At 43.9% G+C, this 19113-nt stretch overlaps 1 protein-coding gene across 1 annotated transcript in view; it reads right to left on the minus strand.

Annotated features, from left to right (window-relative positions):
- The window catches only part of enah (ENAH actin regulator), a 566884-nt gene that overhangs the window by 181393 nt on the left and 366378 nt on the right, over positions 1 to 19113 (minus strand). The window contains exons 5-6 of the mRNA XM_041188077.1: positions 15265 to 15539; positions 9765 to 10577 (exon numbers count right to left, since the gene is read on the minus strand). Of these exons, the coding sequence (XP_041044011.1) occupies positions 9765 to 10577; positions 15265 to 15539 (1088 nt within the window). The remainder of the gene's footprint in view (positions 1 to 9764; positions 10578 to 15264; positions 15540 to 19113) is intronic.

Below are 19113 nucleotides of genomic sequence, written 5' to 3' on the forward strand. Positions count from 1 at the left end.
TTATATATAGTGGATGGTTCGAGAAAGATAGTGGTGAGGTAAAGCTGGGTAGTGTCAGTGTATGCAGAAGGAGGCCATTCAGCCCACTGTGCCTGTGCCAGCTCTGTACAAGAGCTAAAGTTCCACTATTCGATGCTTTCCTCATTGTCCTGCAATTTCTTTCCATTTTGAAAGTCACAATGGAATCTGCCTCAACCACCTCACCCTTTGGCAGTGCATTCCAGACTGTAACAATTCACTGCATAAAAAAGGTTTTCCTCATTTTGGTTTTTTTGCCAGTCACTTTAAATCTATCCTCGAGTTCTTGGTACTTTGCCAAATGGAAACAGTTTCTCTTCGTCTGTTCTGTCCAGACCCCTCATGATTTTGAACGCCTCCATCAAATCTCCTCTAAACCTTCTCTAATCAGTAGAGTTTCTTCAATCTATCCACATAACTGAAGTCCCTCATCCCTGGGCCCATTCTTGTAAACCTTTTCTACACCCATGGCATCCTTCCTAAAGCGAGGTGCCCAGAACTGGACACTTTACTTCAGTTGAGATCGAATGAGTTTTTTTGTATAAATTCAATCATGACGCCCTTACTTTTGTACTCTACGCTTATATTTATTACTAGATCCCATATGCCTTTTTAAACGCTTTCTCAACCTGCCCTGCCGGTTTGTGCATGTATACTTCGAAGTGAACTTGAGAGTATCCAAAACTCTGCTGCCCGTGTCTTAACTAGCACCAAGTTTCTCTCTCCTATCACCATTGTGCTTGCAGTCAAACAACTTCTTGGCTTCGTAATTCTCATCCAAGTATTTGAAAGCCTCCATGGCCTCACTACTCCCTAATTGCCATCAGCCCACAACAATTCTGAGATATCTGCATTCTTCTAATTCCAGCCTCTTGTGCAGCCCCAATTTAAATTATTCCACCATTAGTGGCCATGCCTTCAGTTGCCCAGCTCCCAAGCTCTGGAATACTCTCCCTGCGCCTCCACTTGGCTTTCCTCCTTTAAGACAGTAATTAAAACCTATCTTTTTGACCAAGCTTTTGTTAATCTGGCTTCATATCTCCTACATGGCTTAGTGTTATACTTTTGTTTTATGATGCTCCTGTGAAGTGCCTTGGGACTCCCCATTACGTTGAAAATGTGAGATAAACATAAGTTTGGTGGAGAAATGCACCTGGTAATTACCAGGCTGTAGTTAAAGCTCAGAAACAAGTAGACTAGCATGCAGTCAAACATTTGATTGATATTGCAGATTGCTACTCTATCCATGTTTAGTGCCAAGTCTATTAAGATTCTTAAGTTTCCTTCAGCTTCATGCTTGGTTGTTAAGTAGTACGACGTCACGTACCTTTCCTTCTGATGTGCAATACCTCAGCCTTGTCTGCATTAAATTTTATCTGCTATTGTTCTTTCCAGATGGCAACCACCTAAAGAGTTGCAATATGTGATTTGCAAGCACCTCACCCATATCTTGAACAACTAGTGGGAGGAGTTGGCTTCATGAACAATCAATCTTCACTGATAGCGGGGTTCATCACATCCGTGCATTAGTAAGGCTTACACATTTACAACCATCTGCAGTCAGAAAGGGCGATCCATCTTGACCTTTTCTGGAGGTCCTGGCCATTATTAATGCCAGTACTTAGCCAGTTTGATCTACTCAAAAAATATTTAAAAATGGCTGAGCACACTGAACACAGCAAAGGCTATGGACCCTGATAACATCCCAGCTGTATTGCTAACGACTTGTGCACCAGAACTAGCAGCGCCTCGAGCAAGCTGGTCCAGTACAGCTTCAACACTGGCATCTACCCAACAAAATGGAAAGGTTCCTGGCTAAGTTCTGTCCACAAAAGGTAGGACAAATCCAATGTGGCCTATCAGACTACTCTCAATCATCAGCAAGGTGATGAAAGATGTCATTGATAGTGCTATAAAGCATCACAAATAACCTGCTCACCAATGCTCTGTTTTGGTTCCCCAAGAATCACTCAGCTCCAGACCTCATCAGAGTCTTTGTTTGAAGATGGAGAAAATAACTGAATTTCAATGGTGAAGTGAAAATGACTGCATTACACTGAATGTGGCAAGAAGAAATCCTAGAAAAATTGGGAATCGGGGAAAAACTATTAACCTGTTGAAGTCATGGCTAGCACAAAGCAAGTTGATTGTGGTTGTTGGAGGTCAATCACTTCACAGGATGTGAGCGTTGCTAGCAAGGCCAGCACTTGTTGCTCATCCTTAATTGTGGTTGACACTTAAAATGCCCTCTGAACAAGGACAATTAGGGATAGGCAATAAACACTGACCTAGCAGCAATGGCCACATCCCATGAACGAATATAAAAAAAAATTGGCCTTGAGAAGGCGGTAATGAGCTGCCTGCTTGAAACGGATACCCACAGTGCTGTTTGGAAGGGGATCTCAGCAACAGTATAGTTCCAAGTTAGGAATGTGTGGCTTGGAGGAAACCTGCAATTGGGTGTGGTTCCCATACTTCAACTGTCCTTGACCTTCTAGATGCTATAGGTTGCAGGTTTGGAAGGTGCTGTTGAAGCAGTCTCGGTGAGTTGCTACAGGTACATCTTTTACATGGTACACACTGCTATCACTGTGCGTTCGTGGCGAAGGGTGTGAATGTGGAAGGTGGTGGATGGAGTGCCGATCAAGAGGGCTGCTTTGTCCTAGATTATTTTGAGCTTCATGAGTATTGTTGGAGCTGCACTCATCCAGCCAAGTGGAGGGTATTCCGTCACACTCCTGACTTGTACCTTGTAGATGGCAGATAAGCTTTGGGTAATCAGGTGAATTACTCGGAAAATTCTCAGCCTCTGACCTCCTCTGGTAGGCACAGCATTTATATGGCTAGTCCAGTTCAGTTTCTGGTCAATGGTAGCAAACAGGATGCTGATAATGGGGGATTTAGTGATGGTAATGCCATTGAATGTCATGGGGAGATGGTTAGATTCTCTCTTGCTGGAGATGGTCATTGCCTGGCACTCGTGGATCATGAATATTACCTGTCACTTATCAGCCCTACCCTGAATGTTGTTCAGGTCTTGTTCAATATGGACATGGACTGCTTCAATATCTGAGGAGTTGTGAACGGTACTTAACACTGCAATCATCAGCGAGCACTCCACCAACATAAAAGTCAGAAGTGGGGAAGGTCATTTAAGAAACAGCTGAAGATAGTTGGGCCCAAGAACACTACCCTGAGGAACTCCTGCAGTGATGTGCTGGGCCTGAGATGGTTGGCCTCCAACCACCACAAGCATATTCCTTGATGCTTGGTATGACTCCTTCCAGTGGAAAGTTTTACCGTGTTTCCCACTGACTTCAATTTTGCTGGGGCACCTTGATGCCACACTCAAATGCTGCCTTGATGTCAAGGGCAGTCAGTCACTCCTCATTTCTGGAATTCAGTTCTTTTTTCACGTATGGTCAAAAGCTTGTAATGAGGTCAAGAGCTGAGTAGCCCTGAATGGCAATATCCAAACTGAGCATCAGTGAGCAGGTTATTGTTGTCTCAGTGCTGCTTTATAGCACTGTCGGTGACACTTTCCATCACTTTGCTTCTGATTGAAAGTAGATTGATAGTATTTGGCCGAATTAGATTTGTCCTGCTTTTTGTGGACAGGACATACCTGGGAAATTTTCCAAATTGTCAGAGAGATCGCAGTGTTGTAACTGTTCTGGAACAGCTAAGGCACAGCTAGTTCATGAGAGGAAGTCTTCAATACTACTAATGCGATATTGTTAGGGCCCATAGCCTTTGCCGTATCTAGTGCCTTTAGCCATTCTCGAGATCACATGGAGTGAATCAAACTGGCTGAAGATTAGCAGCTATAATGCTCGGGGCCTCAGGTGGAGGCTAAGATGAATCATCCGCTCTGCATTCTGGTTGATGGTTGTAAATTCTTCAGCCTTGTCTTTTGCACTGATGTGCTGGGCTCCCCCATCACTAAGGGCAGAGAAATTCGTGGAGCCTCCACCTCTGGTTGGTTGTTTAATTGTCCACCACCATTCATGACTCAATGAAGCAGGACTACAGAGCTTTGATCCGATCTGTTGGTTGTGATATCACTTAACTCTATCCACTGCTTGATGCTTCTGCTGTTAGTAGCTTCACCAGGTTGGGACCTCATTTTTTGGTGAATCTGGTGCTGCTCCTGGAATGCTCTCCTGCACTCCTCATTGAATCAGGGTTGATGCCCTGTCTTGATGCCAATGGTAGAGAGAGGGAAATGCTGGGCCATTAGGTTACAGGACAAAAACAGAATTACCTGGACAAACTCAGCAGGTCTGGCAGCATCGGCGGAGAAGAAAAGAGTTGACGTTTCGAGTCCTCATGACCCTTAGGTTACAGGTCCTGGTGGAGTACCTATTCTGCTGCTGCTGATGGCCTACAGTAGTTCGCAGATGCCCAGTTTTGAGTTGCTACATGTGTTCTGAATCTATCCCATTTAGCACAGTGGATGTCATACATGATGGACTGGATCCTCAGTGTGAAGTTGGGACTTTATCTTCACAAGGGCTGTGCAGTGGTCACTTCTATCAGTACTGCCACTGACAGATGCATCTGTGACAGGTAGGTTGGTGAGGGCAAGGTCAAGTAGATTTTTCCCTCTTGTTGGTTCCCTCACCACTTGCTGCAGGCCCAGTTTAGCTGATATGCCCTCCAGAGTTCCACCAGCTCGACTTGTAGCAGTGCTAACGAGCTACTCTTGGTCCTGGGCATTGAAGACCAGCTTGAAGGACTACTGATTCATCAGCTGAGGGAAGGCGGTAAGTAATAATCAACAGGAGGTTTGCTTGCCAATGTTTGACCTGATGCCATGAGACTTCATGGGGTCTTGAGTCAATGTTGAGGATTCCTAGGCAACTCCCTCATGACTGTGTACTGCTGTGCAACCGCTTCTGCTGGGTCTGTCCTATTGGATTGGGTGATGGTAGAAGGATGTTTCTGTGACAGGAAGTCTGTTTCCAGTGGAGTTTCACAGGGCTCAGTGCTGGGACCCTTGATATTTGTGGTGTACATAAATGATTTGGACTTAAACGTAGGGGGTATGACCAAGAAGTTTGCGATGACACGAAAATTGATAAGGTGGTAAATAGTGAGGATAGCCATAAACTGTAGGAGGATATCAATGAACTGGTCAGGTGGGCAGAGTAGTGGCAAATGGAATTCAATCCGGAAAAGTGAGGGGTAATGCACTTACATAGAAACATCGAAAATAGGAGCAGGAGTAGGCCATTCAAGCCTGCTCCGCCATTCATTATGATCATGGCTGATCATCCAACTCAATAAGCTGCTCCCGCTTTCTCTCCATACCTTTGATCTCTTTCGCCCCAAGAGCTATATCTAACTCCTTCTTGAAAACACATAGTGTTTTGGCTTCAACTACTTTCTATGATAGCGAATTCCACAGGCTCTCCTCTTTCTGGGTGAAGAAATTTATCCTCATCTCAGTCCTAAATGGTCTACCCCATATTGTCAGACTGTGACCCCTGGTTCTGGACAGCCCCACCATCGGGAACATCCTTCCTGCATCTACCCTGATTAGTCCTGTTAGAATTTCCTAGGTTTCTATGAAATCCCCCCTCATTCTTCTGAACTCCAGCAAATATAATCCTAACTGACTCAATCTCTCCTCATATGTCAGTCCCACCATCCCAGGAATCAGTCTGGTAAACCTTCGCTGCACTCCCTCTATAGCAATAATATCCTTCCTCAGACAAGGAGACCAAAACTGCACACAATATTCCAGGTGTGGTCTCACCAAGGCCCTGTATAATTGCAGCAAGACAACCCTGTTCCTGTACTCTAATCCTCTCACAATGAAGGCCAACATACCATTTGCCTTCTTTACCGCCTGCTGCATCTGCATGCTTACCTTCTGCGACTGGTGTACAAGGACACCCAGGTCTCATTGTACATTCCCCTTTCTCAATTTATAGCCAGATAATAATCTGCTTCCCTGTTTTTGCTATCAAAGTGGATAACCTCACATTTATTCACATTATATTGCATCTGCCATGCATTTGCCCACTCACTCAGCTTGTCCAAACCACACTGAAGCATCTCTGCATCCTCCTCACAACTCACCCTCCCACCCAGCTTTGTGTCATCTGCAAATTTGGAGATATACATTTAGCTCCCTCATGTAAATCATTAATATATATTATGAATAGCTGGGATCCCAGCACCAATCCCTGCCGTACCCCATTAGTCACTGTCTGCCATTCGGAAAAAGACCCGCTTATTCCTACTCTTTGTTTCCTGTCTGCCAACCAGTTTTCTATCTATCTCAATACACTGCCAACATGCTTTAATTTTACAAGCTAATCTCTTATGTGGGACTTTGTCGAAAGTCTTCTGAAAAACCAAATAAACCACATCCACTGGCTCCCCGTCATCGACTCTACTAGTTACATCCTCGAAAAATTCCAGTAGATTTGTCAAGCATGGTTTCCCTTTCGTAAATCCATGCAGACTCTGTCCGATTCTGCCACTATTTTCCAAGTGCTCAGCTATTAAATCTTTTATAATGGACTCTAGAATTTTCCCCACAACCGACGTCAGGCTGACTGGTCTATAATTCCCTGATTTCTCTTTATCTCCCTTTTTAAATAGTGGGGTTACATTAGCTACCCTCCAATCTGTAGGAACTGTTCCAGAGCCTATAGAATCTCGGAAGATGAACACCAATACAACCACTACTTCTAGGCTTCCTTAAGTACTCTGGAATGTAGATTATTAGGCCATGGGGATTTATCGGCCTTCAATCCCATCAATTTCCCCAACACCATTTCCCTACTGATATTGATTTCTTTCAGTTCCTCCCTCTCATTAAACCCTGTGTTCCCCAATATTTCTGGTATGTTATTTGTGTCCTCCTTTGTGAAGACAGAACTAAAGTATGTATTTAGTTGGTCAGCCATTTCTTTCTTCCCCATTATAAATTCCCCTGTTTCTGACTGTAAGGGACCTACATTTGTCTGCACTTTTTCTCTTCACATACCTGTAAAAACTGACTGTAAATTTCTATGTTCCCTGCAAGCTTATTCTCATACTCTATTTTCCCCTTCTTAATCAATCCCTTGGTCCTCCTTTGCTGAATTCTAAACTGCTCCCAATCCTCAGGTCTGTTGTTTTTTCTGGCCAATTTGCAATTTGTATGCCTCTTCCTTGGATCTAATACTATCTCTAATTTCCCTTGTAAGCCATGGTTTGGCCACCTTTCCTGTTTTACATGATTGAGGTGTATAAAATTATGAGTGGTATAGATAGGGTAGACAGGAAGGAACTTTTCCCCTTGGCGGAGAGATCAATAACCAGGGGGCATAGATTTAAGGTAAGGGGCAGGAGGTTTAGAGGGGATGTGAGGAAGAATTTTTTCACTCAGAGGGTGGTGGGAATCTGGAACTCACTGCCTGAAAGGGTGGAAGAGGCAGAAACTCTCATAACACTTAAGTAGTATTTGGATGTGCACTTGCGATGCCATGGCATACCAAGACTATGGGCCTAGTGCTGGAAAATGGGATTAGAATAGTTAGGTACTTGTTTGACTGGTACAGACTCGATGGGCTGAAGGGCCTTTTTTGTGCTGTAGACCTTTATGATTCTATAAGTGTGCATATGACAGATGTCAGGATTATAAATACAAGAAAGAAGAAGTGAGCCTATACAAGGGGGAAGACAGTGTTGTAATGGTAATGCTACTGGGGGCACAGGTTCAAATCGCACCACGGCATCTGATGGGACTTAAATTCGATTAATAAAATCTGGAACTGAAAGCTCATCTCAGCAATGGTGACCATGAAACCACTGTTGATTGTCGTAAAAACCCACCTGGTTCACTAATGGCCTTTAAGAAAGGAAATCTGCCATCCTTAACTGGTCTGGCCTACATGTGACTCCAGACCTGCAGCAAATGGTTGACTCTTAAATGAGCTCTGAAATAGCCAAGTAAGCTGGGATAGTAATAATGTAAAGGGCAAGAGGGCAGTTCGACAGCAAATAGAGATGGGCAACAAATGTTGGCTACCAGTGACACTCATATCCCATGAAAAAAACACACAAAAAAATGCGTGAAGAAATCATTGGCAGCATAGCGGTGGAGAAAGTGGTTAAAGAAGGCGCTACAGGATCCTAGGCTTCATTAAGTGGACCACATAGTTCAAAAACAAGGAAGTGATGAACCCTTATGAAATGCTGGTGTGGCTTCGACTAGAGCATTGCATTGCACTTTAGGAAGGATGTGAAAGCTTTAGAGTGTGTGCAGAAAAGAGTTCCAAGGATGAAGGACTTCAGCTATGGAAAGGATTTTAATCTGAAGCCATCTGCCCTCTCAAAGGGTTGTTATGGATCCCAAGGTACTGTTATCATGGAGCATGGAAATGCTTCCCATCTTCTGGTCAACATTTAGCCTTCAACCAGCAGCACAAAAGCATCTGAATCAAAAACAGAAAATGCTGGAAAACTCAGCAGGTTTAGCAGCATCTGTGTAGAGAGAAACAGAGTTAAAGTTTTGAGTCCATATGGTCCTTCTTTATACAGACTCGAAACGCTAACTCTGTTTCTTTCTCCACAGATGCTGCGAGACCTGTTGGGTTTTTCGAACATTTTCTGTTTTTTGTTTCAGATTTCCAGCATTCACAGTATCTTGCTTTTATCTTAGCACAAAAACATCTATTCATTTATCCCATTTGTGAGACCTCTATCCAAACAACGCTGTAAAATTACTTAACTGGCTGTGAAAACCGAGGCTGTAAAAGTTGCATAATTGGTCACAATAGCAAGGGTACTAGAAATCAGAAAACTCTATGGACTGCTTTGTTGAATCTTTTTCATAATTCAGGATGACCTTCAAGTGTCATGGATCATCACATGCAAGATACATGAAAAAAGCCCCATTGCATAGTTGTGAAACATCAAGCAATGTTTTGCAACTTTCAAGGCACAGAATGAAAATTCAGCTTATTTGAAGTCTGGGAACTATCTTTTTCCACAGGTGTTACCAAAGACAATTTCCATTCAACATCAAAAAAGCAATGGTAACCATTCTTCGGCATACCCATATAACATACAATTCCTGTCTATAGTTTCGACTTAAATATTTACTTAATATCATGTGGTTTGAATGCAGTACTACAAAGGTGCATGATTCTTCATTGTTTTTTGTTTTGTCAGTTTTGTCCCCTCTTCTTTACTCCTGGCCTGCTGGAGGAGAGTTCAGGATGTGTGAGACTCACCAGTATATCAGCCAAGTGGCCATTCTTCACGTGGAAGCCTATATAGTGATTTCCAGTATAGTATTTATCATAGCCTCTCAACATGCCTTGTGCACATTCCAGCAATCAGGAGGAACTGATTCTCCCCTCACTTCCACAAAGATATTGAGGGAAACTTATAACACCCTTACAGTTCAGTGAGTATCAGTAAACTTAGCACAGATGGAAATATAACTCAGGGTCTTTACCAAGTAGATAATGTTCAATTAATGCTGAAATAAAACTTAAATTGGTGCAATTTATTTAGCCCACCTGTCAGCAAAAATACATGCATTTTTATAACACCTTTCATGACCACCAGATGTCCCAATGCACTCCACATCATTAACAGTGCATATTTCATCAAACCATAAAAAAGCCAAAATATTGTTTAGCAGAAAACGTGAGTCACATAACTAATATTTGGGTTACACTGAAGCAATTTTTTTTCACCCTAAAACTGTTAAGATTGTAGCAGAGAGAAAGCCTTACCCTGTAGAATTGTAGGTTCAGCCAGCTGAGGGGGTGCCTGGGTGATTGGCTCAGGAGCCGAGGAGTCTCCCAGCCGAGAGTGAGAGTTCTCAGAGGCAGGCAGCTTGGGGGAGGTAGGAGTGACTGCAGAGGGAGGAGGTGGCACAGGAGGCTGAGACACAGGGACAATGGTGTTTGATAATGCAGGAGTGGTGTGAGAGGATGTCACTGAGAGTGGCAAATGAGATGGAGGACGAGGAGGCGGAGGAGGCGGAGGTGGTGGGGGTGCAGCTTGGACAGGATTTGGGGCTTGTTGGGGTAAAATATCTGGTGGACCATTAAAGCCAGTAGGTGATGGCGGTCTCTGAATTTGGATGGGAGTTGGGACAGGAAGAACTGCTCGAGGACCTGTGGCTTTGGCAGGTGGACTGCTTATAACCACAGGTGGGGAAGGTGGAAGAGGAGAAAAATTAGTGGCAGACCAGACCACTGGTTTGGGGACTGAGGGAAGAGATGGAGGAGCACTGATGGGAGATGGCGGTCCAGGGGTTCTGTGGACAGGGCGGGGGACAGTTGCATAATGGGGTAAGACAGGATGGAAGGCAGAACCAAGTGAAGTAGCAAAGCGAGATGCTGAGTGACGTAAAGGTGGGGTTGGAGGAGTGGAATTAGATGAAGCTAATGATGCATACTCCGAGACAGAATCAGATGAGGAAGGAGTGAATGATGAGACAGGGGCAGCAGACACAGCTTTTGTGTAAGGTGGGGGAGGGATTGATGGGGGCTGACAGCTACTGTATTCAGGAGGTGGTGTGTTGTATTCGAAAGATGAGGCTGGAAATGAAATGGAAGCAGCACAAAATGGAGACAAGAGGAGAGAGAAAGAAGAGAAAAAAACGTGGCTAACATAGCAACAAAGTCAGTCGTGAAAGAAAACCATGTTTTAAAAAACTGCAGTTTGCCTCATAGGACTGTCTTGGTAAACCAACAGAAATATTAGTTCGCTGCAACCTACTTCACAACAGCCTTAACAAAAGGTGTTGGACAAAATAAAACCAATCTGCGTAAATAAGAATCAAAATCTTCAGCTCTGTTGGGCGACCACACAGCTGGTTCCGGATATTCCCATTTCACAAATTGTAGCACAGCAATAATTTAAACTGAATCAAAAAAGTCCAGGCTTCAACTGGTTGATTTTGTTCAATAATGAGGAGCTAGCATTTTCTCCACACATGTACAGCATTGTCTAAGTGCTGGCTCCTTCTGTTTTGGATTTGTTAAAGAGGAACCACTATAGATTTGATCAAATTTCACAACAGGCACTGGAGTACAAAAGCTTCGATCAGAGATTCTCTGAACAGATCAATTCTTTGCTGCGTTTTCATAGCTTTATATTGGAAAACTTTACTTAATCCTCACTTTTCTTTAAAAAAAAGCAGTCTCTCCTCATTCAATTCTTGGTCTACACCCAGATGGCTGATCTAAGCCAGAAAGGCAATAATGGGCCTTAAAGACTTAGGGTGGAGAAGGAAATCGGCCAGGACTCCATTCCTGATCAGTAACCAGTGATGACAGGGAGTTAGGGGAGATGGTGGCATAGTGGTATTTTCACTGGACTAGTATTCCAGGCAACCAGAGTAATGCTCTGGGCAAAAATAAAAATACCTGGAAAAACTCAGCAAGTCTGGCAGCATCTGCAGAGAGGAACACAGTTAACGTTTTGAGTCCATATGACTCTTCAACAGAACTAAGTAATAATAGAAGAGAGGTGAAATATAAGCTGGTTTGCGGGGGCGGGGGGGGGGGGAGGGAGGAGAAAGAGAGACAAGTAGAGCTGGATAGAGGGCCAGTGATAGGTGGAGATAGCCAAAAGATGTCATAGACAAAAGGACAAAGAGGTGTTAAAAGCGGTGATATTATTAACTGTGTTCCTCTCCGCAGATGCTGCCAGACCAGCTGAGTTTCTCCAGGTATTTTTATTTTTGTTTGGGATTTCCAGCATCTGCAGCTTTTTGCTTTTTTTTAATGCTTTGGGGACCTGGGTTTGAATCCCACATGGCAGAAGATGAAATTTGAATTCAATAAAAATCTGGAATTAAAAGTCTCATAATAACCATGAAACTATTGCCAATTGTCGTAAAAAAAACCCATCTGGTTCACTGATGTCCTTTAGGGAAGGAAATCTGCTATCCTTACCTGGTCTGACTCTTAAATGCCCTCTGAACAAGGGCTATAAGGGGTGGGCAATAAATGCTGGCCTAGCCATGAAAGAATTTTTAAAAACTCCCTATTGGAAAGTGCATGCTTGTGTGGGCATCAGGTGAGAACAGGCCCAGACATTTGCTGTCTTCCTCTCCTGAGGTACAAACTTTCAGTTCCAATTCCACAAACATGAGTAATCCTTGAGTATCTCACCCAAAGTAGCCATTCTTCATACATAAGCTGAGGTACTGGTCATCAGCGTTATTATAACTACGGGTACCGGACCCCAAATCCAGGAAGCTCGGGACCGGATGTGGAGTATGGGGATTTTATGGATTTTGGGTCCTAGATAAAATGAAGTATGAAAAAAAATAGAAGGATTTTATTCAAATTGCCACCCAGGGCGCCAGCTTCAAATGTGGCCATTTTGAGTCCTTCTGGATTTTGGGACACTGGATAAGGGGTCTGGTACCTGTGAACTTAATCCGGTCACATCAACATTCACTCGAGCACTTTCCAACAGGGGTCACTGATGAGTTATCAGGAGCAGGAGCACTGGCTGATTTTTCACTTCCACTCAGGCCAAACGTAGTTTCCCTTTGGAGGTCAGCAGACTAGGGGGCAAGGCAAGCACTTAGTGGGTCTTTCTGGTGTGACGTAACATCAACCTGTGTTTTTACTCAGTTTATTATAATGAGAAAAAAATTGGGCCACAAGTCAATTTCAGTCTTCAGAAATGTTAATCAAGTGGAATTTTCTGCTTCCATTCTTTTGGTTACTCTTGGATGGGATGTGGGCGTCACTGGCAAGGCCTGCATTTGTTGACAATTCCTAATTGCCCTTGAGCTGAGTGGCTTGCCACATAAGGCTAGAGTCAACCACATTATTGTGGATCTGGAATCAAATGTAGGCCAGGTCAGGTAAGGACAGCAGATTTCCTTCCTTGAAGGACATTAGTGAGCTAGATGGGTATTTGTGACAACCGACAATGGTTTCATGGTCACCATTACTGAGACTAACTTTACAATTCCAGATTACTAACTGAATTTAAATTTCACCAGCTGCTGCAGTGAGATTTGAACCCTTGACCCCAAAACATTAGCTTGGACCTTTAATAGTGTTTGAACAAGTAATTTTTTGGATTTTTTACAGCAGCAAAGGTTGTAGTAAACAGCTGTTTCCTTCATGATTCAAGGTTATAAATCCCCCTCCCTTTATGGCTAGTCCTGTGAGGCAAACCACAGTTAAATACACAATTCAGAAGACAAATCAATATTAGCCAAGGGTAATCATCATCCATTCAGTGAGACAATGAATCAGCATCTCTCTAAACAAAAAGCAAACTTTTAACACAGCTACAGTATCCCTTCCAGGGATTCACAGATGCAGAAACCCACACCCAATGCCACAGCTTCAAATTGTTCCTCAATTTTTACTGTTTTGAATTTCAAGCTTGCTAGTCAACTTCCCAACCAGACGTACCTACCTCTACAGCAAACAGTCTCTCATTGTACATGTGGAAATCATATTTTCTGACAATTTATGTTTCTGCTAAAATCGTGTCAGTTTTCTCTCACATGCCCTCTGACAAGCCTCATTCTTTAATTGAAAGAACAAGCACGCAATGGCACTTGAATCTGCTGAGAGGTGCGTGTAGATGACTGGATCCTGAAACCATGGCTCTTCATTATTTGCTCAATTACCCCAACTGGCATCTCTTGTTACTGCATCAGGAGCTATTGGAAGTCAGGTATAGGAAAAGTTACTTTATCTTTACCTACATTGCCAAATAATGGTCCCAAACACAATTTCATTAAACATATTTTTGATTGTACTGTATTCCGCTGTCTATATTGTAACCTTCATGTACCAAAAGACAGGTTGTTGAACTCTCAAATGAAGATTACCCAATTTTATAACATGATTTGTATCTGAACAGCCTTCACAAAGCAGAGATTTGAACCATCCTGACAATACAAGTGCAAAATTGCAGTAATACAACATCAAGAATGACTTGCCATACAGCCCAATGCAGATTCAAATCCAGGTTAACAATGTAATGCGCTAGTGAGGGATATAATGGTTTAGATGGTGCGTTGAGATTAACGGTGAGGCTTTCAGTATTATGGAGTAAATTGGATTGCAACTTCCAGGGTTCACAAGTGAGAAGTTCAACATATGAATCTGGAAGTTATTGCCTCAGTTATCCTGCTCGTCCACAGGTTGCGCTATAACATTCCTCACTATTAGATTTGTCATTAAAATCCATGCGCGAAGTTGCTGTACTTACCCACCAAATACTATTAAACATCCCAAACACAGTAAGGGCCAATGTATTCAGGTGTAAGTAAATTTTTAAAGGCACAAGAAGTCAAAATTACTTTCAAACATCCTCTGGCTCTGAAAAGTTAATTTTACACGCATGGAGTCTCATTCCTTCATAAGTTAATTCACATTGGACCTTTAAGAAATTAAAATCCCTTTACTTTTTTCACATTTTGTCTCCTATTTGTTCTAGCCTCTTTTGAAGTTCTCACATTTCATTCACTCACACTCCAGGCATTCTGCTCATCTCAGCTTTCTTTCCTTCTCTATTTTGCTTGATTTTACCACAAATTAAATATCTTATGTGTCATTGAGAGTTCTTCAATCTAGTTAAAGAGCATTGCTGTTGCATGCCCTATTCAGATATACCCAGGGTGACCAACTTTCGCGGAGAAAACGAAGGGGGCCTCTGGCATGTGGGAGCTGGGAGAGGCCGCAAACAGAAACAGAGTGGGTACTACACATGCACGCAATTTAAAAGCCCAAATTATGGGAAAAACAGTGTTCCAAATGCATGCACCTGGAATGTGGGACAGTGGGCTCGATTATGGGGCAATCCCATAAAACAAGTGATGGTTGGTCACCTTGGTTATGCCACAGATGCCCTGTAGAGGGCACCATGCTGAAAATGATCTAATAACACAAGTTGCTGCTCAAAAGCTCACAAAAAGTCTGTGGACAGCAGCCAGCATGATGAACCACGAGCGCTGTTCCTTCGCTGCTGACTGCAAAACCCAGCCTTTAGCTTAAATACAGGCCAGTACTGAACTGGTTCACTATCCAGTCCCCGAGCTTATATAGCTGCAAATCAAATATTAAGCTTTGCATCACTGACCCAAATTAAAATAACCCTTTTTAATCACAATGAAATGAACAAACCTGTGTGGAATATGTTGTGGAGAGCAGGCCAATAAAAAGGGATACTGTAGCTTCAAATCTGATCATTTTACTGTGACTAGCACATAACTTGCATTTACCTCTACTTGTCACTTACCAGCAGATGACATCCTTCGTTCCAACTCCCACTCCAGCTGCTCTCTCTCGAGCTGTTCTTGTCGTTCCCTTTCTTGTCGTTCCAGTTCCTCTCGTTCTTGCCTTTCACGTTCTTGTCTTTCTTGCTCCATACGCTCATGTTTTTCTCTCTCCTGCTTTTCACGTTCCACCTGTTCTTGTTCAAGCCTCTCTCTTTCCAATCTCTCACGTTCCATCCTCTCACGCTCCAGGCGTTCTCTTTCCAATTCCTTCTGGCGTTGCTGCTCTTGCAGTTGCCTGGAACACACAGGAAGGCACAGTGGATGTTATGTCAAGACAGAGTTACAAACCACAAATTGTAACACAACTTTCAGTACGAAATGTATGGATTGCACTGGTCACTTTGTTCTCTTTATAAAGAACAAGACATTCTCTCTCTCTTTACACCAAAATGACAAATGGTTGCCTACAATGCCTTCCTCTCCTATTATGAACTCTGTACCCTTGCACATGCACCAATGGCTTCTGGCTCAGTCAAACATATGAAGCCCTTCTCACTAACATCTGGGGACTGTTACCAAAATTGGGATAGCTATTCAAGAAACAACATAATTTTATACTCTCAGAATTATAGCTGTCGGCCAATGCCCCAGGCTTCCCCATTATCCCGCCATTCTCCCACCAGCAGGACAGATCCACTTAAATGGAAGCACAGTGATATTTAGCTGTGGAGAAAAGGCTCCTTAAAGTCCTCAACATTGACATCATGTAGTCTCATGAATTCAAGTTAAACACAGACCAAAAACATCTTGGTTACCAACTATTGCCCTTCCTTAGCTACTAAGTCAGTACTTCTCGATGTTTAACACCACTTGGAGAAAATGCTAAGGGTGGTAAGGGCAAAGGTTGCACTTTGGTTAGGGAACTTCAATAATCATCATCAAAAGTGGCTTGACAGTACCATCACTGACCAAGTTCTGAAGAACATAACTGCAAGACTGGGTTTGCTGCAGGTGCTGAGAAGATCAACACAAGGGAATAAGCTCCTTGATATTGCTCTCACCAGTCTGTCTGCTGCATGTGTCCATCCATGAAAACCGGGGAAGTCCATGTGGAGCTGCAGTCCCATCTTTAAAATCCACCATTTCATGTGCCACACCACTGTGCTAAGTGGGGTTGACTAACTGCAGGTCTAACAGTTAAAATGTGGGCATCCATGCAGCACTTTGAGCCATCAGCAACAAAATAATTGCATACGATCACAATCTGTGACCTCACACTCTTGGCATATCCCTCACTCCTTCATCACCATCACACCAAACAATGCAGAATGTATAAGAACCTAAGAAATAGGTTGGGGGGGGTGGTGTGGAGGGCATATGGCCCCACTCCTCGCCAGCTCCCTCCACCCCACCACCTTGCTATATCTCTCCATCCCAACTCTTCACCCACTCCCTCCAGCCCCTTGACACTTCCCTTTACCCCACTAGCTCCTTCCACCCCACCACGTCCACTCCTCCCCTCCATCTCCTGGCTGTGTCCTCCATCCCACCCCCTTGACGGATCCCTCCACCCTACCCCCTTTACGAGTTACTCCATCCCATCCCCTCATTGCTTCATGCACCCGACTTCCTCGCCGGCCGCTCCCTCCGCCCTACCTCCTGACCAGGTTCCTCCACCCTTCAGAAAGTTGTAATGACCTGCCTTCTTGAAGTGCTGCAGTCTTTGGAGTGCAGGTACACCCACAGTGGTCGGGGCACCCAGAGTGTTTGGTCGGGATTTCCAGGATTTTGACTCAACCACAATGAAGAACTAGCATTATATCCCAAATCAGGATGGTGTCTGGCTTGGAGTGGAACCCGGTGGTAACATTCTGATCCCATATGTCTGGTGCCCTTCTTCTTCTAGATGGTAGAGGTCATAGATTTGGAAGGTAATGTTGAAGAAACCTGGGCAAATTGGTGCAGTGCATCTTCTACATGGTACACAGTGCAGCCACATTGCGACAGTGGTGGAGGGAGTGAAGCTATGTGGTAGAGAATGAGGTACAATCAAACAGGCTGCGTTGTCCTAGATGGCGTTGAGCTTCTTGAATGTTGTTACAAGCTGCACTCATCCAGGCAAATGGAGAGTATTCCAACACAGAAACATAGGGCAGAATATTTAGGTTGGTGTGCAGGTGTGCGCCCGACCCAATTGGACCTGATGATCATATCGGGCGAGTATCCCGACATCATCCCGCGCTTGCGCAATATTTCGGTCGATGGGCTCATGCTTAAGTTGGAAGCGCGCCCGCCAGCAGTTAAGGTCATTAAAATTGTAATTGTCTCCGATTTTTCATGGTCCATCCAATCTTACGGTTGGCGTACGGGTGAATCGGCCAGGCGGACTTTACATTTTTCATGAAACCTCATCCAAGGGCAGGATGAGATTTCCATTATTAAATGAAAAAAATAAAAATCTATGTGCAGCAATTTTATCGTGTATATGTTCAGGTGATGCATGGACATTTTTCTCATGATTTAAGAACATTTATTTATTGGTTTTAAAGGCTTCAGTTCCCTGAGACAGCTCTCTGCCTTCAGGGAGCTTTCATTCAGTGGTCGTCTGCAACTATGTCAGCAACTTTTGTACCACATCAGGTAAATGGTGCCTTGATGTCAAGGGTAGCCACTTTTACCTCAACTCTGGAATGTAGCTCCTTTGCCTATGTTTAGATGAGGCCTGGAGCTGAGTGATCCTGCCAGAACCTAGAGTGAGTACTGATGAGGAGCTCATTGGTGACCAAGTGTCACGGGATAGCACTGCTGAATATACCTTTCATCACTTTGCTGATGATCTAGAGTAGACCGATGGAGTGGAAATTGCCTGCATTAGATTACTCCTGCTTTTCAAGGACTGGACATACACCTGGGCAATTTTCAACATTGTCAGGTAGATGCCAGTTTTCTAGCTGAACTGGAACAGCTTGGCTAGGGCATGGCTAGTTCTGGGGCACAAGTCTTCAGCACCACAGCTAGGGCGCAGAACCTTTGCTGTAACCAGTGCCTTCAGCTGATTCTTGATATCACATGGGAAAGTGATGGCGTAGTGGTATTGTCGCTGGGCTAGGAATCCAGAGACCTAGGATAATGTTCTGGGAACACGAGTTCGAATCCCACCATGGTGGGACCCAGCAGAGGTGGTGGAACAGTGGTATGCAGTCAGGAGAAAGTTGCCCTAGACATTCTCAAAATCGACTCCAGACTCCATGAAATCTCATGGTATCAGGTCAAAGATGGGCAATGAAGAGTGCAGGAGGGCATGCCCATCCTCAATGATGGAGAAGCCCCGCACGTCACCGCAAAAGATAAGGCTGAAGCACTTGCAACAATCTTCAGTCAGAAATGCCAACTGGATGATCCATCTCGGCCTCCTCCAGAGGTCCCCAGCCACAGGTGGTCTTCAGCCAATTCGATTCACTCCACGTGATAACAAGAAACGGCTGACAATATTCCAGCAATACTGAAGACTTGCACCCCAGGACTTGCTCTGCCCCTAGCCAAGCTGTTCAAGTATAGCTACCACATTGCTATCTACCCAGCAATGTGTAAAATTTGCCAGGTGTGTCCTGTAAACAGGGTCAACAGGGCTATCAAGCAGCTGAGCAATAATCTGCTCACTGACACTCAGATTGGGTTCTGCCAGGGCCACTTAGCTCCTAACCTCATTACAGCCTTGGTTCAGACCAAGAGCTGAACTCCAGAGGTGAGCTGACAGTGACTGCTCTTGAAATCAAGGCAGCATTTGACCGAATGTGGTATCAAGGAGCCCTATCAAAATTGGATTCAATAGAAATCAGAGAAAACTCTGCTGGTTGGAGTCCCACATA

The sequence above is a fragment of the Carcharodon carcharias genome, chromosome 5, assembly GCF_017639515.1.
Source record: "Carcharodon carcharias isolate sCarCar2 chromosome 5, sCarCar2.pri, whole genome shotgun sequence".
NCBI lineage: Eukaryota > Metazoa > Chordata > Chondrichthyes > Lamniformes > Lamnidae > Carcharodon > Carcharodon carcharias.